Source organism: Canis lupus, chromosome 24 (genome assembly GCF_048164855.1).
Source record: "Canis lupus baileyi chromosome 24, mCanLup2.hap1, whole genome shotgun sequence".
NCBI classification, from domain to species: Eukaryota; Metazoa; Chordata; class Mammalia; order Carnivora; family Canidae; genus Canis; species Canis lupus.
Window position 1 is genome coordinate 43423436 of NC_132861.1, and position 27288 is coordinate 43450723.

At 46.0% G+C, this 27288-nt stretch overlaps 1 protein-coding gene and 1 long non-coding RNA gene across 6 annotated transcripts in view; one reads left to right on the forward strand and one right to left on the reverse strand.

Annotated features, from left to right (window-relative positions):
* Window positions 1-24549, reverse strand: part of PID1 (phosphotyrosine interaction domain containing 1) — a 225682-nt gene extending 201133 nt beyond the window's left edge. Inside the window, exon 1 of one of the 5 annotated variants that reach the window (XM_072796551.1) lies at window positions 24338-24549. In XM_072796551.1, the coding sequence (XP_072652652.1) occupies window positions 24338-24367 (30 nt within the window). In that variant the 5' untranslated portion in view covers window positions 24368-24549. Of the gene's footprint in view, window positions 1-729; window positions 848-6066; window positions 6192-14876; window positions 14995-24337 lie in introns of those variants that run through there. The other 4 variants (XM_072796552.1, XM_072796550.1, XM_072796554.1 and 1 more) reach the window with 4 other exon arrangements.
* On the forward strand, window positions 14975-20439 carry LOC140616130 (uncharacterized). Its single transcript, XR_012016655.1, has 3 exons — window positions 14975-15693; window positions 17981-18090; window positions 19997-20439. It is a non-coding gene; the product is annotated as an uncharacterized lncRNA (long non-coding RNA).
* Window positions 24550-27288: the final 2739 nt, after the last annotated feature.

Consider the following 27288-nt stretch of genomic DNA (forward strand, 5'->3'; position numbering starts at 1 on the left):
ATAAGTTATTTGTTCTCTGTTCTGTAGGAATGCGATCAAATTTGCATATGATAGCCATCACTGATTCCTGCCCGAGGCTATTTGGAGTTTAAAGAGCTGTGGACCTCACCCATAGCAATTCCAAATATAATCTTCAAGCATCTCTCAGACTGACATTAGCCAGAGCACCAGTAGTCAGTAGAGCCCACTGGAAGGAATGACCCTTGTACTGCAGAGCCTCCAGGTCATGAAATAGGAGGAGCATGGGCACTACGTAAACCAATACAATCTTCATTCACATAACACCTAAAAAAGAAGTCCTTTAAAGGAAATAACTGAACATCATACAAATTCCATTTTCAAGTTCCTGAGTTCCACAGCCCAGAAACAGACACACACATAATTGGGGAGTTAAAGCTCTGCTGCTTACATACCAGTCTAACAATAAACAAGCTGTAAGTCAGCGCCTCTATTTATGTTGTGCTGTGGGCACCCACACCCATTTATTATCTGTGGGGCTGGATGCACCACAAACCTTCGTGGCAATAAATAGTTCCAAAGGAAGACCCGGCCGCCGGACAAGTAAAAACATGAGTGGATTCCAAGAAGTACAAAGCTGTGCTAAACAAAACTCACCAGGCAGGAGGAGCACTTTTAAAACCTGCTCCGAACCCTTCCACTGAAGCAAAATGTTTTTGGCAACTGGAAACAGTTAAAATTTCCTATTTTCTGATTATCGCAAGTGCTTACCTTTGCACATCCGGTCCCCAGCTGGGTCTGTCAGAACAAGAAATCTCCTAAAGGAAAGCCAGTTCTCACAATCTTCTCAGGCCAATTTAGCAATTTGCAAAACGGAGAAGGTTTGTTATGACAGGGGAGAAAGGAGGGTGCCCTCAGCATGTGACGTCCCCCAAGCCCCAGATTCTAACCCACCAACTCAAGGACAGAAAGAAAATCCCAATCAAAATAAGAAAACTCCTATCCTGGGAAAACAGAAAGAAAAAGAAAAAGAGAAGGCCAGAGAATTGCCACGGTCGATGTGTATATGTGACAAACTGAATACAAAGCTGCACAGAGGAACAAAAATTCAAGAGTGATGATTTTTAGAGAGTACGGTGTATCGTGTAGGTTGGGCTTCAGCTGCAAATGAAAGAAATGGCAAAATAGCAGTAGTTTAAAGAAGACAGATGTTTATTACTCTCTCATATAAATGAATTCTGGGGTAAGCAGCTGACGGCTAGTGTGGCAGCTCCCAGGCATCAAGGTCCCAACTGCCTATCCTCTGTACCCCATCCAGAGCACAGAGCTCCCCCAAGATGGTCTACGAGGGCCCCTCAACCTTCAAGCATTGCATTCACATTCCCACCAGAAAAGAGCAAGAAAGGGCCTGAGAAGCAGGTACCCTCCCTGTAAGACTGCTGCTGACATCCCACTGGCTACCATTAACCTGTTATATGGCCGTAACTAGCTGCAAGGGAACCTCAAAAATCATCAAATAGGTACTCACAACTGGCATTTGCAATTGCGCCAAGATCCATATTCTACAGCTCAAGAGATCATAAGGCCCTGCAATCCATGTGTCCATCAAACAAATATTTGTGAACTGCCTACTCTTGCCAGGCCCTGGGCTTTGCACTGGGTGCATGGTGAGGGACGAAACAGAACAGCCCCTGTCCTCATGCTTCAGACAGTTCAGTTACCACCAGCCCCAAACCATTAGAAATGGCATTTGCAAACATGTCTATGTAATGTGTTTTTTGTTTAGCATTTTATTCTGAAATAATTTTAGATTTCCCAAAACATTGCAAGAATAGCTATACCCTTTACCAGATCTACCAACCAGCAACACTTAACAACCACATTTCCTTTACAGTATATTCTCGCTCTCATTCATTCGCTTTCTCCCACTTTCCCATCTCCTTTCCCCTTCCTCCCCACTCCTGTCTCTCTTTCTCCCCTCCTCCTCCCCTCTCTTTCCGGCTCACTCCCCTTCTTCCTCCCTCCTTCCCTCACATGCATTTGAGAAGATACAGACTACAGATGTCACCCCCCACTTCACACTTAAAACGTTCTGTTATATATTTCTCAAGAACAAGAACACTCTCTTGCATAACTGTCATAAAAGTATGTCACCAACCATGTCAATGAAGTCCTTTATAGCAATTATTTTCCTGGCCCAGAATCCAATTCAAGATCATGTACTGCACTTAGTTGTCCTGTCTGGAACAGTGTCTTGGCCTTTCTTTGTATTTCTTGGCATTTATATTTTCTAAGAGCACGTCCCAGTTATTTTGTAGAGTACATGCTCCCGAAACAGGAATACTATGCAAGTGGTACCTCCCAGTGCACCGTATCAGGAGACACCCAGTAACGGTTTGCCCAATTCGGGTGATGCTAACTTTGAGTCTTTGTTTAAGGTGATGCCCACGTGATTTCTTCACTGAAAAGTTACAATTTTCTCTCTTTTCCATTGATAATTTGTGGAGACATACTATGTATGAGATTATGTGAAAACCCTGTTCCAAATCAAACAACCATCCACCTATTTTAGTATTCACTAATGATGCTTGCCAGGACCAATCATTACGATGGTTGCAAAATGGTGGTCTTCTAGCTCCATCATTCTCACCTTCTTTATTAGTTGACATCATATAATAAGGAAGAGCTTTCCTGCCTCACCTATTTATTTGTTTCCATCAGTTTCTATCAGTATAGCCTCAGAGATAATTATTTTATTCAATGGGCTACAATACACAACAGCTATTATTTATTGTGAGGGTCAGTGTGTGCCATATTTGGTCAATGGAAACCAAGCTGGCTTCCAGGTTTCCTGAAGATGCTCAACTGGAGAGTATTTCATCTTATATAAGGAAAATCAACCAAAACATTTCTCCCATCTAAAACTCAACCATTACCAAGAAACAGATGTAACCCTAAGCAAAACAAATTCTGCATTTTATATTTTAATTATTATTTTTATGAATAGCTTGAGTGTTGACATCTCTCACATTACTGAAACTAAATATAACAGGTAATATCCCTACAGTAAACAGGCAATAACTTAGCTACAAGATAAATATATGATATTTTGACTTAAATGTCAAGGAGATACAGGATATATTCTAGAGAATTTAATATAGACTCATAGAGTTGCGTGCTTCCCTATTAAAAGTTGGCTCTAAAGATAAATATAAGCATCTCTCTCTGTGTATGTGTCCCTCCCTCCTTTCTCCCCTTAATGCAAAAGTCAAACCCCACTCTTAGCATCTCACTGACTTATAATGACACGTATGCCATACTACCTCCCTTCTTTCCTTCCAAAGAACTTAAGGTAGAGCAAATAAATTATAAAATATCATTAGTTCACTGAAGCACTACAGAAATAAATATATTTACTGGGCTTGCATTATGCTCCAGCTTTACCTCCCAAGTATTATGCCAGGTGCAATGGATAAACAGGGAGGAAAAAAGACCCAGTTCCCAGCCCCTAGGGCTCAGAGGCTTCTAGGACATGGAAGTCTACAAGCAACTCTAATAAAAACAAAAACTAGAATGAGCTAAATAAACAGGATGAGTGCCACAAACTGTGGACACTTAGAAGAAGGGGAGGATTCACTGCACTTGGAGAGTCAGAAAGGCAGAAGAACGGCAGTTTCTTCTGCTGCAGGAGGAGTATGATCTCCTCGGCAGAGCATACAAGTGATGAAGGATATTTCAAACTAAGGAAACATTAGCGAAAGCATCAAACATAAAAACACACAAAATGTGGGAAATGGTCCAAGATGCATTAAAAGATGTAGAGACATGAAGATGGCACATGAGTTTGAACCCAAGCATCAAAGCAACTCCTTAGCATCTGAGAAGGACAGATCTTTTACAAACATTGGCTACAGAAGGGAGGAAAGGAAACCTGCCTAATCACCAACATCTTCACTCATTTGGCCTCGTTCCATACAATCTTCTCACATCCGATGTGTAAAAAAAAAAAAAAAAAAAAAAAAAAAAGTGCAGAGATAGGAGACGAAAGAACAAGCAGTATCAACTAAATAACATTTTCCCCCAAGAAGAAATTAGCCAAATAACATCTGTCCAAACAAACATAAAAATTCTAAATTTCTGCATACTTAGAGGAAACTTTTATTTTAATCACAAAGAGAGTCTCCCATTTTCAGTGATCCTGGCAATTTTCAACACATGCCCTTGCTCAACATGCTTTTATCGAAAGATGGACCGGAAAACCATCTGAGACCATGTGGGACCAGCATCAACTAACGGTTCATAACCGAGGACTGTGTGTCAATTTTAACATGACAGCACCAGACCACGGGGGAACCCCATGGGGTTCAATGGCAAATAAACTCACGTAATTTCAGGGTGTCAGAGTGCCCATGTCTGCCATTATTTTCAAGTTGGTACCTGTGGCAAGATGATGTGATGTTGCCATCTTTCCCTTTGACCTTAATAACAGAACTCTGACTCAGTTTGAGGCAAAAACTTGCCCAATTAAAATATCTGCTCTCCCAGCCAATATACAGCCACACACAGTCCTCATTTCCTGAGACATTAGCATCCCCCAGGGTAGGACGTGAAGGGAAGCTTTCGTGTTCCCACTCAAAGGGGACATATTACAAAGGCTCTCTCCTCTTTTGCCCTCCACAATCTTAGGATGGAAGTTTCCTCCATGACAACAGCAATCTGTGTTATATTTAACCGACTAAACCCTTCTCAAGCACAAGAACCACTTCTTTAGACCCATCTCCTCAGTCAGTTTGGCTCCTCACCCAACAATAAAAGATCCCTAGCATTTGTTGAAATAAATAAACAAGAGGGATGATGCATTGTGGACTTAAGAGGTGACGCATCCTGACAAATCCAAAGCCAGTGTCTCTTCAATGCCAACATCCCTCTTAAGTCCACAGTGCTGCTGACCACATAGAGCACTTTGATATTCAGTACTTGAAAATATGCATAAAGTCCAAAAGTCACCATGAATCAGTAATGATTTTAAATAAATATGTCTTTCAATAAAGCACACGAGATTTGAAAAGTAGTTGATACATTTGCAAAGTATATGTTTTTGGTCTATAGAAAATGCACATGGAGTTCACAGATGTCTTTTTTTCAAGATTTTATTTATTCATTTATTTTATTTATTTTGTTTATTTTATTTGAGAAAGAAAGAGAGCACAAGCCTGGGAGAGAAACAGAAGGAGAGGGAGAGGGCGAGGGCGAGGGAGAGGGAGAAGCAGACTCCTCGTTGAGCAGGGAGCCTGACATGCGGCTCGATCCCACAACCCTGGGATCATGACCCAAGCCAAAGGCAGACACTTAACCAACTGAGCCACCCAGGTGCCCCAGGGTTCACAGACGTCTTTAAAAAAAACAACAACAACTCCATGACCCTCTCGAGTTCCAAGATCCACGGGTCAAAATGTATTAATCCCTAATAAGAGCATTTTATTTGAATCTACCGCATTGTCAGTAGACTACCCAAAACCCCAAGATGTGAGTTGTAATAGAGCCATGACTTTGCCTTCTGCTCTGGCCAACTTTAATCTAGTTTTAAATTTCTGAAGCAGGCTTCTGCTCCTATTTATAATGTGAAGTTTAAAAAAACATGTTAACACTTATGAAATTGTTATGCTACATAAAAATTCCCCTGAGTCTGGGATGCCCATAAGAAATGCAAGAGATGAAAAATAATTTGCTCTATCACGCATTTTCTTATTTACCAGCAGGCATTAATAGCTTTGAATCAAAGTTAAATTTCCTATTTAGAGGGGCCAATGATTGAAATAAGAAAGATAAATAGCATCGGTTTCTTAACATAATGAAAGCAGGCATCTGCTAAGTTCCAAGAAGGACTTTTTAAAGTGCATTTTACAAGCAATCAACAGTCTATCAATTCTTCCAGGCCTTGGATCGAAATGAATCCATTTTTCCTCTCCATCTACAACCCAATAAACGAGTTTTGATGGCCATCTAAGGCAGAGATCACATGCTCTTAACCATAAGCCAAAACAAAAAGTGAGAATTTTTTTAAAGCCCCCCAAAAACCAATGGCTTTGAAGCAACAGTCAAACTTACCCAGTTGAGCTGTGATCCAGCCGACCAAGAGCCTTTAGCTGCTGAAAAGGAAGACAGGAGAAAGGAGAGGTGGCCATCGCCCCCTGGGAGAGCTATAAAAAAAAATATCTGAAAGCTACAGCAGTCAGCAAGACAGCTCAGAGAAATTCAGGAGTGGAGAGAGCTTTACTCCCATTCATTGTGAGGAGAGCAAGAGGAGAAAAGAAAAGGGAATCCACACAAAAGGGAGCAAACACAGATCCGGCCCCAAATCCCAAATCACCCAGCAAGTCTACCTTTTGAGTAGAGAGATCCCTGCAAATTGGGTTTTACTTCCAGAAGACTCCCTCCAAGTTTTTGCTGAATGCTTGCCCTGCCCCAAGGTACCCTGCCAGCACACGTCCCCTCCTGTTCAGAGCACACACATATCTCACGGGCCAGCCTCTGTCCAACCAGGGCATTAAATTACATTATGAAGAAAAACGTCAGTTCTCTGGGCCAAGGAGTAAAGAGATCAGCATTGAGCCTGTGCTATTTACCACCAGCACAACAGAGGGAAGGAAACACCAATTAGTGCGCTTTTTAGACGCTGCGCTCTTCCTTCTCTGGACCACCTTACTCCCCGAAAACCACCAAGCTGTATCATTCAGTGTGTCAACATCCCAAAACACATACTGGCTGTCCTCTGAATGTGAATATTTAAGTATAACTTCAATTTTCCCAAGAGGATTCCCACAGGGGGAATGCTAATTTGAATTTTCTTTGGTTGTACAACGCTCTCCCAAATTTGCACTTTTGCAAAGCCATTCATTTTCTACAAAGCATCAAGCTCCTAGAGAAAAGACAAGGGGGTGGGGTGTGGGAGGGGGCAGAGGGGTGGCGGAGGGGGGGTAGGAGGGGTGCCCCAGCTAATGCCCTAGCTAACTGATGCCAGATGAACTTTCCTGGATTCAGAGAGCTTTGTTTTGAAGATTTCCGCCTTGTATTAAATCAAAGTGGCAAAGCAGGTCTTGAAGACTAGTGAACTACATTCTCCACCCCGAAGGTCAGGGCTGCCAAAGTCGGACGTATTTAACTTTCTGGGCTAAAAGAGCCCACACTGTCCTAGAGTGAACTTACGGAGCCATTCACATTTTTAACCAACAACTACAACAAATGTTTCTCGAGAACCGAGACTCAGCCTGAGACTCCATCTCTTTGGCTATTTTGGCCCAAATGACTGTTTGCATCCCTGACACTATTTCTGCCCCAGATGCAGAGACAAGAGGGCTTCATTTTATAGTGTGTACCCACACTACTTTATTTGTTTTGGACGTCGTAAAAGCATCATTACTTAAAATGATGGGCCGCTTTTTCAGTACAGAGATTTGGCAGAAAGGTGAGAGTGACATCCAAGTTATAAAAACCTTAAGATTTATAGCAGATGCCAATAGCAGGGCTACACCCTTATAAACAACAAGGACAAAAATCATTCTCCAGCAATGGGCCAGGACTATGGGATGATGAGGATTCTTTCTGTTCAATGGCACTTACAAGGCTATGTGCGTGAAGAATTCCAGGGAGAGAAATGTCTGCATCCTTTCTTCACCCCCCAGTTGAGCAAGCAGACTTTTGACAAGGAAAGGTTATCCATAGGGGCACCTGGGTGGCTCAGTGGTTGAGCCTCTGCCTTTGGCTTGGGTCGTGATCCCGGGGTCCTGGGATTGAGTCCCACATCTGCCTCTGCCTCTGCCTATGTCTCTCTCTTTCTGTGTGTGTCTCTCATGAATAAATAAATAAAATCTTTAAAAAAAAAAAAAAAGGAAAGGGTACCCACAAGAAAGGATAGGTGCGTGTCCATGAGACCTTCTGGTTGGCATCTCGGAGACCCCTTCAGCATGGCTGTCTCGATTTTCTCCACACGCCAAGCTCTGCTCCATAAGAACATTTTGTGACACAGAATTTGAAAGGCCAAACAGGAAGGAAAATCCTTCCTGTATATCAGAGTTTGTGGTTGCAAGCAGTAGACACCAACTCCAGCTCACTTCAGAAGAAAGAAAATTGATTATCAGAGTGATACCAGATTGAAAGGAGGACAGGAGGACCAAGCTCCAAAAGGACGGGGATCAAGAAGCTCCTGGGGTCTGTGCAGCAGGACTATGGAACTTGGTGGTCGGAATAACCAGTTTTGGTGGCTTTCAGCCTTTTTGCCATCGTGCTCCAGATCCCAGTTTTGGGAGAGGGTGTCTGATTAACTTAGATACCAGTCCCTCTCCCAAAAGTAAATGGAGCCCACCCCCCCCACCCCAACAGGAGAGACAGAATAATTCCCAAAAATGAGATCAGGATGCTGTTACCAAAGATGGGAAATGAAGCAGGGCAGAAAAACCCTACAGATGTCCACTTCAGCCACCACATAAACAGTCTTAGCATTCCTGCTGAATTGTTTATTTTTTTCAACTTCTAAAGCCCACTCTGTCAAAAAGTACTATCAGTATTATCACCCAAGGGTCTGTGCCACAATGTCCCATATAAAGAACCACACGGTAAGTTCTAGGGTCTTCAACTTAGGAAAACACTTAGGGTTCCACATGAGTTGATGGAGATTCTTCTATTAGATAATGAGAGCTAAGTAATTCATTATGTTTCTCTTCTTACTTAGGCTGCCAGGAAGCTCAGAGCTGGAAGTTTCAGGCTCAGTTACAGTAGCTCTCCTAGGTTTTCAGGTACAACTAAATCCTTCATTACATGACTAGTATTTGAGGGGTTTTATTTCAGTCTTGTTTTAATGTGTCAGTGATATTTCTATCTTTTACTGAAAAGTACTTCAAAAGCACTTGGATTTCTTTCTTAACTAACCAAACACCAATCTTTTCGGAATTACATAAGGATCTAACGTGTAAGTGTATTTTCTGAGCTTTTAGATTGGCCAAGAGCTTTATGTTCTGGAGCCAGCATGATCTCTTTCTCTTTCTGCTATGACAGAGTTAATGTTGTGCAGCAGAAACTATTTCACAAGAATTTCTGGTTTTAAAAGATGCTGATGGGGGGCAACTGGGCAGCTCATTGGGTTAGGCGTCTGACTCGATTTCAGCTCATATCATGATCTCAAGAGTCCTGAGATCAAGCCCCACTTTGGGCTCTGTGCTGAGCATGGAGCCTGCTAAAGATTCTCTCTCCCCCTCTGCCCTTCTCCTGCTCACACTCTCTTGCTCTCACTCTCTCAATAAATAAATAAATAAATAAATAAATAAATAAATAAATAAATAAATAAATAAAAATAAAAGGTGCTGTAGGAAAACAGATTAAATTAGGTTAGAGAGGAGATAGATGAATAATAACCCAACTCTGAGTCTGATTTATCATGTGCAACAATTTTCAGAATAGTTATCAATATAGTCATAAACTTTAATTAGAAGGGGGTCTAACGAAGGAATAATAGGGAACTGTGTCAAACCTAACTAGATGGTTTAACTCAGAGGAACCAGGAGATACACAATGTTTGTGCGTTCATGGACCATATCGATGGGTAAGAGTGAGAGGTCTAATTCATTGGTTTATAGTTTAAGCCACCTCCTGGTTAACTCCGTGTCCTTTTCATGCTAAAAATAATCAGAATCTCATACTTCTGCAGGAATGGGCAGCACTAAGGAGACCAGCAGCATATCTGAGAAGATAAGTGAAGTAGCAGATCTGCTCCCAAGAGGATCAGAAAACATTTACAGTGTGCTTTTGAATGGCTTGGGATTGGTTTTTCGGGGTTGATTTTTTTTGGGAGTTGTGTGTGTGTGTTTGGAAACAGGGATCCTCAAATATGAAGGTGTTGCCACTATTAAAAATGTCTTTAAGTTTGGGTTTCCTGAAATAACATTTGAGCATTTCTCCATAGGCTGATAACCTGCGAGGAAAACATTGAATGCCATTAAACTAAAAAAACTACTCTCCAACCTCTCCATTTCTCCCCTTTTGGAAGCAATCTGTTCCAACGTTTGGCAGTAAAAATGCCCCCAAATGAGCCAATATTGTAACAATGAGAAAGTTCCACTTGCCTGGCATGGGATATGCGGGGGATGTGGATACAGTGAAAAGTCAGAGAAGCCTCCCACCTCTGCCTGGAAGCCCTCTCCTGTGCTCAGGATCAGCAAATGGCATGCCCAATGGCATGCCCAGTGCACTGTGTGCACTGGAGAGAAGGGGCAACAGCTAGTTCCTGCTCCAATCATATAAACTCTGACACACAGATCCCAAAAAAGAGGGGGAGAAGAACTGGCCTCCAGGCAGAAGGTGGGCTCTTGGAGTTGTGCCTGCAGAGCAAAAAATGATGCTAAGCAAATAAACACAGTCACACAACATTCTATCACCTTGACCTTTGAAAGAAGACCAAGAACCTTGTCCTGATTCCAAGGACTACATGAATTTTGGATTTATTCTTCCCACCAGTCAAAGGAGCTGAACTAGACCAGGGTCCCCAACCCCAACACCCCAGGCCCATCAGCTTATGTGACTTAGTGACACCCACTCTGTAAGGCTGGGACAAGCTTCCCCTCCACATGGAACAGCGCTGGCCAATGGTCACCATGTCAGAACCCACTGGGGTTTTTGAACCTCCCATTCTCTAAGAGAATCAGAAAATCCAGATTTCCTTATAAATTCCTCTAATTTTTCAATCCTGGAAACTAATTTGTCAAGTTTTTATAGATACTGAAGGTGCCAAAGGAAATATTTTTGTAAGCTAGAGCCAAGCCTCAGGCCCACAGTTTGTCAACTTAAAGAAGTTCAAGTTGTGGATTGAAGCGCTCTGGATTGCGGAATGCTTCTTCACAAAGAGCTGGCTTCTCTTCTCCCACGTAGAAATCCATGGGGCACTGGCATCTGAAAGGCCACAAGAAGTCCTGCAGTAAACCAGACTCACTTTGTTTCACCCACTGCTTCCCCAAAACTATTTAAAGACTGAATCCTGTGTGGCAAGACTCACATGAGTAGCTCACCAAATTCATGGTCCATGGAACACACTTTGAGAAACACCAAAATTCTCTTATCCATCTAGCCCTAAGATGCTATGCTGCTATTCCTAGCTCACCCTTGGAACTAAAATAGGGGAAGAAATTAGTATTTACTGACTCCCAATAATTGCCAGTTACCATGATATGCTCTCTGTATTCCACACCTCAATGAATAGTTAAGAGCTAAATGTTACTACCCCCATTTTAAAGTTGAAAAAATACAAATCAGAGGTCCTGAAGTAATTTCTAATAAGTGAGGCAGCAAGATTTACATCCAGAGGTGCCTGATAAAAACCCCATGATCTTTCCCCTGTTCAGCAGCCTATCTGGGCCACAGGTAGCCAGACTCATAGCCTAAAGAAATACTCTCTATTTCCCCCAAGACGCCTGCCCTTTGGCTTTCGATCTCCTTTGTATTCCCCCCTCAATGCTTCCTAGTTTTTCATCTGAAAAACTTTAGTTTGGGGATCCCTGGGTGGCGCAGCGGTTTGGCGCCTGCCTTTGGCCCAGGTGCGCGATCCTGGAGACCCGGGATCGAATCCCACATCGGGCTCCCGGTGTATGGAGCCTGCTTCTCCCTCTGCCTGTGTCTCTGCCTCTCTCTCTCTCTCACTGTGTGCTTATCATAAATAAAATAAAATTAAAAAAAAAAAAGTAAAAAAAAAATTAAAAAAAAAAAAAAAAAAACTTTAGTTTTCCAAAAGAGCCAGATAATCCACCAAAGCATTCAGCACCACTGAGCAGGTGTGAACATCGGATGCCCCTGCTCCAAAGAATAATGTTTCAATGGGCCAACAGCTGCATTGAACATGTGACTGGCAGCTACCTTTTGGGGAGCACACATTCGTGCCAGGGATGGTGCTAAGTGTCTGCGTGACTTCCTCTACCCTCCCACTTCTTCCTCTTTCTTGTCTGCACATTCTTTACCCCCTCCTCTGAAATCTCTCCTCTGCCTGGCTTTCTTGCCCATCTGCTGTCCCTCACCTCCATGTAGTTCATTTCTTTCCCTCACTCCCAAAGTGACAGAGTTAGGAACAGAAGTCTAGCATTTTTACTTGCCATTCTTAGGGGTGACCACACAGCCTGGTTTGCCAGGGGACTCTGGTTTACGCCCGCTATACCAGTTAATTATTAATAGTGTCCCCACCACCTCAACAGGACCTCAGATTGGACAGTATGCAACATGGTCTCCTTACATATTTACTGAATAAATTCTTATACTCCTTGCTCTTTGCTTTACAAGGGATTGAGTCAAGTGTCTTCAATTTTCCTCCTAGAGGAGAAAAAAAAATGTTTTTAAACTAGATTAATATTATTTTTATAAATGCTTCTCAAAACCATTCTACTAAGGTTCAACGGCCATTGGTAAAGTCACTAGGGGCTAGGTAAAGTTTTGAGTTGCCAAACTCACAAGAAAAAGGATTATTTCATAAGAAATCCAGACCCTACCTCGGCTAGACACATCACATTCACAAACTGGAATCAAGACCTACTCATGGTTTTGTAGATGTAGTCTCTGTTTCCTATTGCAGGAGAAAGAAAACGAAGAAGGTGGTCCAACCAGTCATGGGGCCATGACCCTGGAAATTCACCCATCCGACAGCACAAGCTCCTAAGTCTACTGGCCACGGGGGTCAGAGTCAGGTGCTGGGGCAAAGGGCAGCAAAGGCCTCAGAGGACCAAGCCATCTGGGTAGGCTGTAAAGAAGTGAGAAACAAAGCACCAGAAGCAAGAACACAACAGCATGACAGAAAGAACAAGGCACCAACTGGAACCATCCACCCTTTTGGCAGGATTTCCTCTTTTGCTCAACTACTTGCTTCACTTAGGATCCTGAGGCAAACTGACACTGATGAAACCTGTCATTTCAAGGACTAAATAAAGGAATGTTTTAACAGGAGTGACTGGAACTCTAGGGAAAAAACCAGAGCTTGTTATTTACACACTAGGTTAGAATTTTAATTTCCAGTTAAAAGAACACGAAAGCTACAGAGAATCCACTGAAGTGAGGGCAAAAACCATGTATTTTTGAGTTCCCCCAAAACCTAGCACTGTGCCTGCCATACAATGACTACTTCACATAGCCTTTTTAAAACAGCTTTATATAGACCCAGATGACGTGTAATACACTGCGTGATTTCCAGTTTGGCATGTATAGACGCCCGTGAAACCATCACTGTAATGAAGATGTTGAACACATCCATCACCCTCCAACATCTACACAGGCCATTTTCAAATTCTTTCCTCACACACATCCAATCCTCAGATCCACTGATCTGCCTTCCATCACGTCCCCACCAGCAGTAGGAGCTCCAATTCATCCACTCCCTTGCCAGCGTACGGGGTGGTTGAAGTCTCTTTTAATTTTAGCTATTCTATAGTTACGTGGTGATACCTCACTGTAGTTTTAATTTGCATTTTCTTGATAATTAATGATGTTCAACAGCTTCATGTGTTTGTTTCCTGTCCATATAACTTCTTTGTTCAATTGTTTGTTTTTTTTAATTGGGTTGTTTATCTTATTATTGAGTTTTGAGAGTCCTTTCAGTATCGCAGATAGAAGTCCTGTCTTACAGATATATGATTTGCAAGCATTTTCTCCCAGTCTGTGTCTTATCTATTCATTGTCTTCTTAAAATCGCTTAAAGAGCAGAAGGTTTTCAGGGCACATGGGTTGCTCCAGTGGTTGAGCATCTGCCTTTGGCTTGGGTGGTGATCCTGGGGTCCTGGGATCGAGTTCTGTATCCAGCTCCCTGCAGGGAGCCTGCTTCTCCCTCTGCCTACATCTCTGCCCCTCTCTGTCTATGTCCCTCATGAATAAATAAATGAAATTAATTTAAAAAAAGAACAGAAGATTTTCATTTTGATGAAGTCCAATGTAATCAAATCTTTCTTTTATTGATCATGTTTTTGTTATTGCTCTAAGAAATCTTGGCCCAATCCAACGAAACTTTGGGGTATAAGGGGCCTGTTCATTGTCTTGATGTTTAGAATGCTTATACTGATGTATAAAAAGTTACAAAGACTTTCTACTGTCTTTTTCTGGAAATGCCATAGGTTTAAGGTTTTATTTAGTCCTGTGATGAATTTTGAGTGAGTTTTCGTATGCCAGAAGTATGAGGTAAGGATTAAAGTTTGGAGTTGGTTGTTCTGCACAGGGATATCCAATTATGCCAGCATCATTTGTTGAAAAGACTATCCTGTCTCCAGCAAACTATGTTCTTTGCACCTTTGCCAGAAGCGCCCAGACTTCAGATCAAAAAGAAGACTTCTCACAAAAGGCCTTCATTAACAGCTGCTAAAATATAAAACATGCATACTCATAGATATAGCAAATCTCATGCTTCCTGTCCTGTCTAAAGAAATACGAGCATATCCTTATGTACATACCCAGAGAGTTATAACAGTATTATTAACAGGCAGGAGGGCAACAAAAGAACGTGGATATGCCCCGGATCCAACCTGATAGAGGAAGAACTGAATAAATTGTGGCCCAACTCTACTACAAATCCCATGCAGATCCTAAAAGGAATGAGCTGGAGCTATATTAAAGTAGTTTCCCCCTTATCGATGTGGAATATGTTCCAAGACGCCCAGAGGATATCTGAAACCCTGCATATGCTATGTTTTTTCCCTATACATACATACCTATGATAAATTTTAATTTAGCTAGGTACAGTAAGAAATTAACAAAAATAACTGATAATAAAACAATTATAACAACATATTGTCACAGAAGTGATTGTGGTCTCTGTCCCCCAAAATATCTTATATAACTGTACTCATATTTCTTCTGATAATAAAGTGAATGATGTAGGTGTTGCCATGTGACCTTTAGCAACTACTGACCTTCTAATGATCTGTCAGAAGAAGGATCATGTGTTTCTGGACTGTAGTTGGCTGCCAGTAACTGAAAGCACGGAACACAGAACCATGGAGAAGGGGGAGCCAACTGTACTGACCAAAGGAGATCCCTAGGAAGCACTTTGTAAAGTGAAAAAGAAAAAGCAGAGTAATACATATATAGTGTATTATTGAAACACATGAGAAAGATCTAAATATGCATCCATATATTTGTACATGTTTGCACAGACCTGGAAGAAAGTTGTGGGAAAATCACTACCAGACAGATCCTATGAGTTTCCTTCATGGGGAGAATTGGGAAATCTAGAGAAAGCTTATTAGCATCTTAACACACTTCCCAGCTGTGTGATTTGTTACCTTGTCACCCTAAGCAGATATTATTTTGTCATTTTTTAAAAAGATTTTATTTATTTATTCATGAGAGACAAAGAGAGAGATTGAGAGAGAGAGAGAGGCAGAGATACAGGCAGAAGGAGAAGCAGGCTCCATCAGGAAGCCCGACGTGGGACTCAATCCCGGGTCTCCAGAATCACGCCCTGGGCTGAAGGCAGCACTAAACAGCTGAGCCACCCGAGCTGCCCTTATTTTGTCATTTTATTTATTTTTTTTTATCAAATCAAGTATAAAATAGTAGCCATGACAAGAAGCAGATATGCCACTTCATTTCACATCTGCACTGCCATTGAGGGGGAAAAAAATCCCATTGCTCTTTTTTCTTTTTTTTTTTTTTTTTTTTTTGCGATTGGTTCAAGCAGGGAGAAATGTGCTGGTGCCCAGAGGATACCCAAAAGAAAATTCTAAAGTAAGTATTATAGGCTGAAGTGTCTCTCCAAAAATTCCTATGCTGAAACCCCAATACCTCAGAATGTGACCTGACTCAGAACGAGGCTCATCACAGACCTAAGTAGTCCCCAGAGGAGGGTAGGCCCCTGATCCAACATGGGGGGCATCCTTCTAAGGAGACACACACAGGGAGACCACCATGTGCCAAGGGCCAGCTAAGATTTCCAAAAGACCACCAGACACTAGGAGCGAGGCACAGCACAGATTCTCCCTCATGGCCTCAGAGGAAACCCCAACTGCCGACACCTTGATTTCAGACTTCCAGCCTCCACATCTGTGAGACAAGAAGTTTCTCGTCCTTGGGACACCCGGCCTGTGGTACTTTGTTATGGCAACGCTCGGAAGCTAGTGCACGAGGCCACCAAGAATGTCAGCCCAACACAAACTAGCCACCCCTCTGCCCCATGGCCCCACAGACCCCGGCTCAGCCCCCAGGGAGCATCCACAGGCCCGTCAGAAAGGAAACGGCAGTGGCCACTCCCACACCCCACACCATGGGTGGCTTGGACCCCAGGATGTCGCACACACCTGGGGAAAAGGCAGCCAGTTCCTGATGGAAAGGCCTCAAAGCATGTGCTGGGAAGAAGGGGCCAGGCCTTCTGGGTATTCATCCTCAGACCCACAATTACAAAGAAGCTGTGAGGAAAGGACTTGTCATGAAGGGATCAGAACGGCCTATCCTCACAGAAGGATGGCAATTAAGGAGCCTCTTTCTCCTGGCGTCTCTGCCCCCCCTTCCCTGCCCACCCCCGAGCACAGGATTCTCTTCTTCCTGAGGAAGAGAATGAAAGGTAAAATAGCATTTTAAAACCCAGAGGCTCTCGGCTCTCCACTCTGAGATGTGCAGACCCCGGGCCGCCCTGCCCTCACCCAGGCTCCTTGCCCTCGGGGGCAGGGGGAGGCAACAAGTGTCTGCTGCACTTGGGAGAGAGGAAAGCAAGTGTGATGACTCCTCGTGACACTGACTTTTTTGTCTTAAAAGTGAGTTGGGTACTAGAAAGCGATTCTTCATTAAAATAATTTATACTGTTACCAAGTGAAAAACGAAAACAAAGCAAAATATCCAGCCAGATGCAAATCATCAACCAGACAATCATCTGGGGCTGCCCGGAGGGGACTCGAAAGTCAACCCACATGGGTCTCCGACCCGTCGGGCAGAGGCAAGCACCGGAGGCCTGCTCCCCAGAGACTCTGCAGGGACTCTGGCAATTTTGAGGATAAAACCCTAGCCCACCCTTGGTCTCCACCTGCCTGGAAAAGTGTCACTGAGATCCGCCTTAAAGCAAACTGTCTTTCACATCCCATAATTTTAATGATCAAAGTTAACTATCTCTTGAAGCACATTTACTATTTGTTCTAGGGGCGCTCCCTTTAGCAACGCAAGACCCGTTCGCCGCCATCCCTAGGCTCTTGACCAGAAGCAGATGAGGGAGGAAGAAGCAGTGATTTAGTTGTTTTATAATGTCTGTTTTCATTTTCTCTGAATCCGCCGTAAATAAATTCACACACTCAGTAGTAAAAGAGTGTGCTACAGAGACACATTCATTTTGTCCCAGTTTATGAAAGTCAGGCATACCCAGGCTTCTGGAAATACACAGAACTCGGTCAAAGGCAATGTGGTTTTATTAGTGTATTAGTTTACCATGGCTGCTGTAACAAGTTGACACAGACGGGGCAACAATAGAAATGTATTCTCAAAAAAAAAAAAAAAAAAAAGAAATGTACTCTCTCATAGTTCTGGAGGCTGGAAGCCCCAAATCAAGATGGCAGCAGGGCAATGCTCCCTGTAAAGACTCTAAGGAAGGACATTCCCCTGATTCTTCTAGTTTCTGGTGGTTGCCAACCACCTCTGGCATTCCTGCGCTTGTGGAAGCATAACTCCATTCTCTGCCTCTGTCTTCACAAGGCTTTCTCCTTCTTATGCCTTCCTCTGTGCCTTCAAATCTCTCCTTATCCTAAGGACACCAGTCACTGGATTTAGGGCTCCCCTAATCCGAGTGACTCAACTCAATTACATCTGCACAGACCCTATTTTCACACGAGGCAGCATTGATAATAGCAGGGCTAGGTCTTCAGCATATATGTGGGGGCCGGGGGAAGGCCCACCGCAATGAGTAAGACATGGGGACCAGGGTTCGAGTCTGAGGCTGCGCCCATCAGGAAGGCCAAAGGTGCAAGGAATAAAAGGCTCAACTAGTGTTTAAGCTTCAACAAACAGAAGGAAGTGGTGTTTTTCTCGCTACCAGAACCTCCCTTATCAAAGCGAGACCTCAGTGGCAACGAGTGAGGGAAGAGGAGGCAGACACAGGAGAGAAGACCTCAGCAAGACGAGGAACCCAAGTGGCACCAGCATTAGGTGAGAGGGCTCCCCGAGACTTTGGAAGCACGGAAATAGGCCAAGGACACAGGGCCAGTCTGTGCCTGACTCCTGACGAGGTCCTTGTCCAGATCCTGGCCTGAGGGTTGGACCTGGGGAGTACTCTGATGCTCTATCACTGGCTGGCAGCTAAATTGGGATCAAAACCTCTTTTTAAGTTAACATAAAATGATAGTAACTGACTCCACTAGCCTCCAAGGAGGTCTTTGGACAACAACCTCAACTATTTCTTCCTGCTGGACTTAAACAAAGCCTCCGTTTAGGTTTGTGCCCCGGGGGTTGGGGGGGGGGGGTGTGAGTGAAGCACACTGCAGTGTTACTGGGTGTTTTTGGACTAGTTTTATTTGCTGACCACTAACGACTCCCTGAATTGCTGCTATTCGCTATTTGTGGAGTCGAATAGCCCCATGGAAGGAAGCCTGATTCCCCAGCTGCCTTGGGGCTGTCTGGGGCTGACTCTTCCAGGACCCAATTTACAGGATTAATCTGCATAGTGGGGTGGGGGGAGTCAGTGCTACTGGGATGTGGGGGAGGAGGGAGCCAATCTGGAACATCAAACAAAATGCAAAAAGTTGCCTAACACCCCAAGATAACCCAGTACATTCAACATGAAACAGCCCAGTTAGGCAATGGGTAACCAGGGGGCAGAGTTTTTTGGTTTTTTTCCAAGGCTGGCATTTTGCAAGTCACTTGGTGGAGATTTTGCTGACAAATGCACAGAAAGACCCAATGATGTAAGACAGCATGCTGCTTCTCAAAGACCTCACAGTAATGATATCTCCAAGTTTCCTCTGCAAACGATAAAGCCCAAGGCTTTGTACTTACTCATCTAAGACGCACAAAAAGACTGGCAAAATCTAGGATCCCTTCGGTGAGAACCCTGTGCGTCCCTAAGAGTAGCTACCACTTATTTCCAAGCAGTTGCTCCTGAACTCCCCAATCTCCTTCCCCCTGCCCCCACTTTTGGTGTAAATGTGGAAGGACCAGATCAGGCTTGATTACCATCTTTCAAGGTCTCTAGTTTGGATAAATGCCATGTGCTCCAGTTGAAGAGACTCAAACGGCAACTGGGGATTTCAGCTAAAGTACGATATACCAGCTTACGTTCCCCCACTACCACCATCACCCAGAGGTGTGAGCCACCCAAAGAGGGTAGCCCATGTCGGCACAGGCAGCCAGACTGCATCAACCAGAAATATGAAAGCAGCCCCTCTGAGCCACCAGACCCCCGCCCCTACAATTCTCTTTATTAATAACAGTGGCCCCAGCAGGTGTAGAGCATCTTCTTACCCTTCTGCACTACAGAGAAGTGGCTAAGAAGTGAGTTCAGAAGCCAGACCAGCCAGATTCCAGCTCTGCTCATTTCTAGCTGTCCAACCCTGACCAAATCTTTTAACCTCTTTGGCTTTCAGGGGTTTTTCACTATGAAATGGGGATAAAGCGGCTAGGGAAGGCAAATGAACTAGATAATTCAAGTAAAACTCCTTAGCACAGCGCCCCATACACAGTGTGTGCTCCATAAAAACGGGCTGCTACCACTACCTTCCTTACTCTGTGTTCCTTTTGTCAATTTGGTCAGCCTGGAAAAGGGTCTTGCTTGCCAAAGGTTTCTCTCTGCCCAGCGTTCCTGGTCTAATGGTCTCCAGCTGCTGTTCTAGAGGGTTCCTCCATCAATCCTCAGGGGAAAAGTGGAAGGGGCTGGATAACAGAGAAATAATAAGTCTAGAACAATCCCCAGTGCAAGGGCAGGTGAAATCTATCAGCTCAGGCAAGGCAGAGAAAGGACAATATAACCCTGGGGGACCAAGTACTCTTGGCTCCTATAATCTCCAAAGTTGTAACTCCAATAAAACAGAAGTTTTATTTCCTTGAACCTTTTTGCCAGCCCAGACGTTCACCAGAAACCAAAGGAGGCAGGATCTGGTTTTCTCCCTACCCTTCCTCATTTCACCCCGTTTTGAAGGTGCTGATGCTTGGCCACTGAACAGAATAAGAGTAAAAAGGAAAGCGATGCAGGCAAGAGAAGGATCCAAGCTGAGAAGCCAAAAGCCAAGCTTTGCGGATCGAAGTTCGGCATTTTCTGGATCTGCCACAGGAAAAATTTAAATCTCAGGGAAGACAGGCAAATGATTAACTTGGAACCTTGTGGAACGCCTCATGAGGGGCACCTGGGTGGCTCAGTCGGTTAAGCATCTGACTCTTGGTTTGGACTCAAGTCATGATCTCAGGGGTCGTGAGATCGAGCCTCATATCAGGCTCCGTGCTTGGCACAGAGTCTGCTTGGGATTCTCTCTGCCTCTTCTGCTCATTGTCTCTCTCTCCCTCTCTACCCCCCCTAAAATAAATAAATAAATCTTAAAAAAAAAAAAAAAAGCCTCATGAGAAAACAGTTCCCCATCGACTCCACAATTAGAACTTGCTAAAACTTGCTTCTCTCACAGCTTCCCACTATCCCATTCCACTCCACCCTTGTAACAGCTCCACCTCAGGCCCGGATCCGTTGGCCTCCTTTGTCTCAAACTGAGTCTCCATTCATCTTTCTCTTGTTCTCCTCCTTTCCTGGCCTGCAGAAAAATGTATCTGGTGGCTCACTGGACATGTGCTCTGGGGAAACACACATTTCTATGGCTAACGTGTCCTCACTCTTGCACAGAGGAGTCCGTCATTTCTAACGGATCCTCCCCGCCCAAGAATGAAGACAATTAGGAAACCCGTGCAAATCTTAAGGTATCAAGGCCAGAAATAATCTCAGCTCTGTTTTTTTAAAGACCAATACATAGCCCTTTATCTATTAAAAAGTCCCCTGTACTTCTCTGAGAAGAGCCTGTTTCAAATCTGCTCCTTTAAAAATTTATAACTCTCCCGAGTCCCTCCAAGGGGAAAAAAAAAAAAAAAGGTCTGCTGTGCAGTACAGGAGGTGAAAAGGGAAGAACTCATATGTATTCATTTTCAAAAGTTGGGGTGGTAATTTAAATCCTCACATCCCTTCTGATCCTATTATATTTTTAATGGCAGAAGCTCGCAGCCAGGGCTCGAGTGGGACGCAACAGAAGTTTTAACATTCAGGGGAGCAGATGAACTTGCCGCGGGTTGTGTGAATGAGGAACGATCCAGCTCAGCCCGGCTCGGGGCAACAGGTCGCAGTGCCCGTGCTGGATTTGGGTCAATCAGCTACACCTCAAATCGGGAAGCATAAGCATCGCTGCGTCTGGCAAGGAAGTGAGTTTTGATAGTGATAATTAAACCTGCTCAAAGATGTCATGTCCTGAGCAAAACGGCTAGCTGCCAGCCCCAAATTAGCTACAGAGTGACCGTCTGGCCTACGCAAGTTTCGGCCACGCTCCCAGGGCCCCAGACCCTTTGCATGGGCATCATCTAGCAGGAACTCATAAAATCAATTAAGAAAAGACGGCCTTCCTCTCTTCCCTCGCCTCTTTTGTTTCTAGGTATTTGTACAAGAAATTGGCTCCTGAGTCCTCAGTCCTATTAAGAAAGCTCTGGGAATGCTTCCTTGAAGGATTTTCCGCACTCCAGCTCATCTAAATTGAAGTCTTGCATTAAAAATTAATGAAGAAAAAAAAATTAATGAGGTTGTATGAGAAGGTGAGGAATGTGTGTAAGAAGGGTGGGGCTTTGACTTCATTCACCAGTGGGACTCATCATTCATTTCCCCACTGAACACAATTCCCATCAGCATCTCCAACGGCCACGGAATTGGGGCAAGATAAAGCATCCCATTCACTGAGGAATCGGAAACCCACGTTCCTATATGGTGGTGCCTTGAGGGCAACACGGGGAAGAAAAAAAATCCCAGACAGCAAACAGAGACCGTGACAAACAAAACCACAAGGAATGTAAATAAAATATTATTACACGCAGCTCACTCACCACCTCACCCTCAGCAACTCCCTCCCAAGGACGCAAAGAAGCAAAAACATGCAAATTGTGTGTTTTGGAAAAAAAAGAAAAAAGAGTGGAGCTGCTATGTGGAAAGAAGCCCGACTATGAAGATTTTTTTTCCCCCTCCATTTGGTCCGCTTCTATAATGGCAAGGCAGGAGCCGGACCTTTCAAAGGGAACCCGGCTTGTTTACCCATTTTCATTTGGGGAGCGTGAAGTTGAGCCTCCTGTTGGCAAGAACCTTCCAGCAGCGATCTGATCTTAGCCAGTGATAAGACATGTTTACCTGAGCTTTCAAAAGCCTAAACCGGGGGCTCTTTCAACATGACACTTCAAAATGCAGGAAATGCACTGCAAGCGCAAACTGTAATAAACCAGGCTCGTGCCAAACGCACATGTGTACGTTTCACAGAAGAGCCAGGAGGACGTTTCTAGTAAAGGAACGATTGCCATGCGGAGCGCGAGCCAGAGCTCTCGCCTGCCAAGGGTCACGTGCTCCGGAGCACACAGGAGTCCTTAAATGAAACAGAAATAACTGCGAGAGACAAAATCCACAAACTTTGCAGAGGCACACAGCCCCGGGCCAGAAAAGCCACCTCAAGGAACTCTGGCCTCATCTCTCCAAGGACTTCTGAGAGCTAGGCTACTCACTTGGATGGGGACCCCCCCCCCCCCCCCCGCTCCAGTCACTCCTTCCTTTAGAATAGAAGCCGTGCCCTGAACCCATCGGGGAATTCAAATGCCCAACTGGTAACTGGGGTCACTGCCAAAAAATATTCACATCGCCTCTGGTCCATCATTCAGAGGCTCGATGTGACGGTCTCTTAATAAGACGAGGAGGTTAGAGGTTGGTCACCCACCACACTGTCCCCAAGGTTAAAGGTCTCTTTTCTCGGGGAGTCTGTCTGAGATCCTGGGGGACTGGCCTGGTGTCTCAGGTTCTGTTCATGTGAACCCACTCCCCACAAATCCACAGGCCCAGGGAGGCTTAGAAGCGGGGCGTGGGGCATCTGTTTCTGCTAAGTGCAATGCCCTCTGCAGGTTAATCCCCAGTATGAGAGCTCCCAGGCAAAGGGTAGCCTCTCCCAGGATCTAAGGAGCAGTCTGCATTCTGCATTTGGGGCTCTGAGTGTTCATTGAGAAACCTCCGGAGCCAGCCAGGGCTCCTGGCCTCCACTGTACTAAGTCTTCAGACCCACTAGGCCTCCAATGGTGCTATATTTTACCACTTAAACACTTCTTCAAAGTTTACTACGAAACAATGTGGCTGCGAGCCTGCCAAAAGTTGAACTGCAGGATTCAGTGGATTTTATCTGGCAGAGAAGCTGCCCTATCCCTGGAGAATATATCTGTCAGCAAAAGGCAGTCATCAAACCTTTGCAGTCTGGGCGGTTCCAGGGTGCCAAGTGTCACTGGAAGAGCTCCTTTCCGTAAACATCCCTCTTTCTCATTTTGCCCCCCTTCCCAACGCCCCGGCTTCGGAATCCAAATTAAATCCAAATCCAAATTTAAAGGCAGCCTGTCATCTCAGAAGACGGCACTGAAAAACTTTGGATGGGATGACCCAGAGCGCCAGTATTCCTCCTGGCCCACAACTTCACTTCTGGCGTTGGAGATCATCTGGGCGAGTTGAAGTTCAGGGGAGAATGGAAAGGAGAGCTCCAAGAAATAGGAAGAAAATAATAAAATAAAATAAAATAAAATAAAATAAAATAAAATAAAATAAAATAAGACAGATAAAATAAAATAAATAAAATGAATAAAATAAAATAAGATAGATAAGATAATAAAATAAAAAATAAGATAAATAAAATAAATAAATAAGGTAAGATAGATAAGATAATAAAATAAAAAAATAAAATAAAATAAAAAAATAAAATAAAATAAAATATGCATCCCATGGCCACCCCAATGCAAGTTTGATATTTCCAAATTATACTCTTACAAATTACCTGCTCTTTCCTGGAGACCAAAAAGAAAAAGGAAAAATCCGGATGCAAGAAAAGAAAACAAGCAACCCAGGCCAGTAAACTGAGACAGGGGAACGTGATCTAGAACCGCTGCTCAGCAAGTGCAGCCTGACATCTACGCACTCGCACACCGACACCCCCAGGCCCAAAGTTGGAAGGCCCGGGGCGCGGCGTGTCCGGGGGTCGCCCGCCCCCCGCCGGCTGCGGGGCCGCGGTCAGCAGCGCCCTCTCCCCCCGCGGCTCCCGCCAGCGCCCCGGGTCACAGCCCCGCCGAGGGGCAGCGCGCCCCCTGGGCTCCCGGCCGGAGCGCCGCCGCCTCCTCCAGGCTGGCCCCCGGCGCTGCGGCGGCCCCTTACCTGCAGGCGCTCGGTGGCCGGCTGCCACATCTTCCAGCCCCGGGCTTTGGGCAGAGCAGACGCCGGCGACACTCGCTCTGGATGGCTCCGGGGGACGGGGCGAGGGGCTGCGGCGCCGCTTCACATCTGGGGCGGGCGTGCGCCGGGGGTGCGGTGCGGGTGCGGGTGCGGTGCGGGTGCGGGTGCGGGTGCGTCCCGGGGCCGCGGCCGCCGCGGGGAGGGCGCGGGGGGCCGCGAGCAGAGGAGGCGGCGCCGCGCTCGGCTGCCGGCAACTTGTGGGCACGGCCAGCGCCGCTGTCCTGGCGCAGCTGCGAGAGGAGGACTGCGCAGCTCCGCCCGGGCCCGCGAGCGCACGGCGGCGGCGGCCGCTCCCCCGCCCGCCCCCTCCCCTCCCCTCCCCTCCCCTCCCCTCCCCTCCCCTCCCCGCCCCCGCCCGGACCTGCGCGCTCTGAGCATGCCCGGGAGCCCGCACCCCGCACCCCGCACCCGCACCCGCACCCGCACCCCCGCGCCGCGGGGCCCGAGAGCGGACGGGCTGGCGGGGGCGGCCAGGGCAGGGCCTGGGGCGCGCGCGCGCGGGGGCGAGGGGGGCTCCGGGTCAGCGGGCATCCCTGAAGCCGCGCCACCGACTTTCCATTCATTCATTCATTCATTCATTCATTCATTCATTCATTCCCGGGCCCCCCGGTTAACTGAGCAGCTAGTACGTTCTCGCTGCTACATCCAAGTCTGGAGAAGGCTCCCCTTCCCCGGGGCTCTCTCGCGCTGGCCAGGGTCAGGTGGCCACAGGTGTTAGGGGAGCACATAAGCAGGGGCTGGTGAGGGAGAAAGGGAAACAAACGGGAGAGCTTCCGTAGATGGGGAGCCTGGCAATGTCTGGAGCAAGACCCAGAAAGGGACCCGCGAGGTGAGGGATGGTGCTGGTGCGCTGGGCTCAGGATGAGGTGCGGGTACCTGGGTGAGGAGGGTAGTGCAAGTGCAAGCTCCCTGTTCTTGGTTCTTCCTGAGACCTGCCAGGTGCTGCAGGAGCTCGCAGATCCCACGGGGAATGGGGGTGGGGGTGGGGGGCACTGTGGGAGCCCAGGCCTGGAGGCTCACAAGCTAGCTTCCCACCTGGAAATAACTATTTTCCTAAACAGGCCTGCCTCTTGCCATCCTCTTGACAGCTAGGCAAGATTAGCATGAAAATATTCCCATCAGGGGCACCGCGGGTGGCTCAGTGGTTGAGCGGCTGCCTTTGGCTCAGTGCATGATCCCAGAGTCCTGGGATCGAGTCCCACATCTGGCTTCCTGCATGGAGCCTGCTTCTCCCTCTGCCTGTGTCTCTGCCTCTTTCTCTCTCTCTGTGTCTCTCATGAATAAACAAAATCTTTAAAAAATAAAATATTCCCATCATACGGATGAAATAAATGAGGCTTGCAGAGTTTAGGTCGCTGTCCAGGTGACACAGCCAGTGAGTGGCCCAGAGTAAGCACCCTCAGATGACTTTGAGGCCAGAGCTCTTGACTTGCGCCTCTAACTCCTCTGACCTCCAGGAATGCCTGGGCAAAAGAGCAACCCTCTGGGCCTGGGGGTTTGGGGAACTTGGCAGGGTAGGGAAGGTAAGCTGAGCGCTGGAGGGCTGATGAAGAGTGTGGGCCGAGAGCGTGCTGGGAAATGCTGGGGGCAGAAAGAACAGAGAGCGAGGAAGAAGAGCATGCAGCATGTAGGGGCCCAAAGGTCCTCAGAGGCAGCATCCAGGGAGTGGGGGGGGGGGGGGGGTGGCCGGCAGAGGGAGGGTTCTGACAACATAGGGCACTGGGGCACGTGCACAGCCCAAGTCCTGAGCCATCTGTGCACTATCAAACTTAACACCCCGTGTCCAGAAGGATCTGTGCTTATTTCATGCATAGGTAGCATGATTTCCAGATTTCAGAGTGCTCCGGAATCCAGCCCTCGGCTTATCGGATCCCCCTAGCCCATCTCCCAAGGCCTGGGGAACGCAAGATTCACAGAGTTGCCCAGAGGACAGCCGCACCCTGATGATCTCAGATCCAGGGCTCTGGCCCCCCACGATGTCCTTTACCAGGGCTCCACGCATCACCTTCCAGACCACGAAGTTGTGGGTCAGCAGCTCTGCCCTGGCAGGTCCAACACCCTTGGCGCCCTAGGAGCCTCTGGCAGAGCCACAGAGATGCTTCTCGGGGGCCGGTCTCAGTCTCCCCAGATGAACACAGGACACCCCTCTCCCCCAGCTTCCGCTTGAAGACCTTTCTCAGCCACTTCCCGAGGCCCTGCCACTTGCTCTGGACCCATCGATAAACCCCTGGTGCTGAGGCCCTGGTGATCGGCCCTCCGTGGATATACATCTCTGATGCTTGCTCATGTGGTCTGTTTTGAGATGTTATTTTTAGTTTTCCCATAACGACATCCTGCACACCTCCCACACCTAGAAAACTCCTGATGAGAATAATAGACCTTCCCAGCCTCCCAGCCTCCCAGCTCCCTTTTGTCAAATCCCAACGCAGAAAGAGATGCACTTCGTTGCGAAAATCTAGAAAATCCAAATGTGCATATTAAACCTCTCAGGAAGCTAAAAATGGGAATATTCAGTTGCCAGAGATGTCTTCAGACTCAAGCTTCGAAACCATCCTCAGTTGCAGATGCTTCCGTGGAAAAGTGATTTTGTTTTAAATAGCAGCGGGATGAGATACCGGCCTAAATTCGAATCGCATTAGAGCGTTAAATCCTGTCTTCTCACCTCCGAGTGTAATTAATTGTTATGACTCAGTAATACAGCTTTTTAGTTCGGCGTATGGTGCTATTTAAAGAGAAAAGACTTCGGTTCTGTAGAGATTGTTTTCAGTTACCAGTTCACTCTGCAAACAGATCTGGTAAAGAATGTGTTTAACTGACACTCCTGTTTCAGTTACCTTTATGCCACTCACCATGAGACGAAGGGGGCGGGGGTG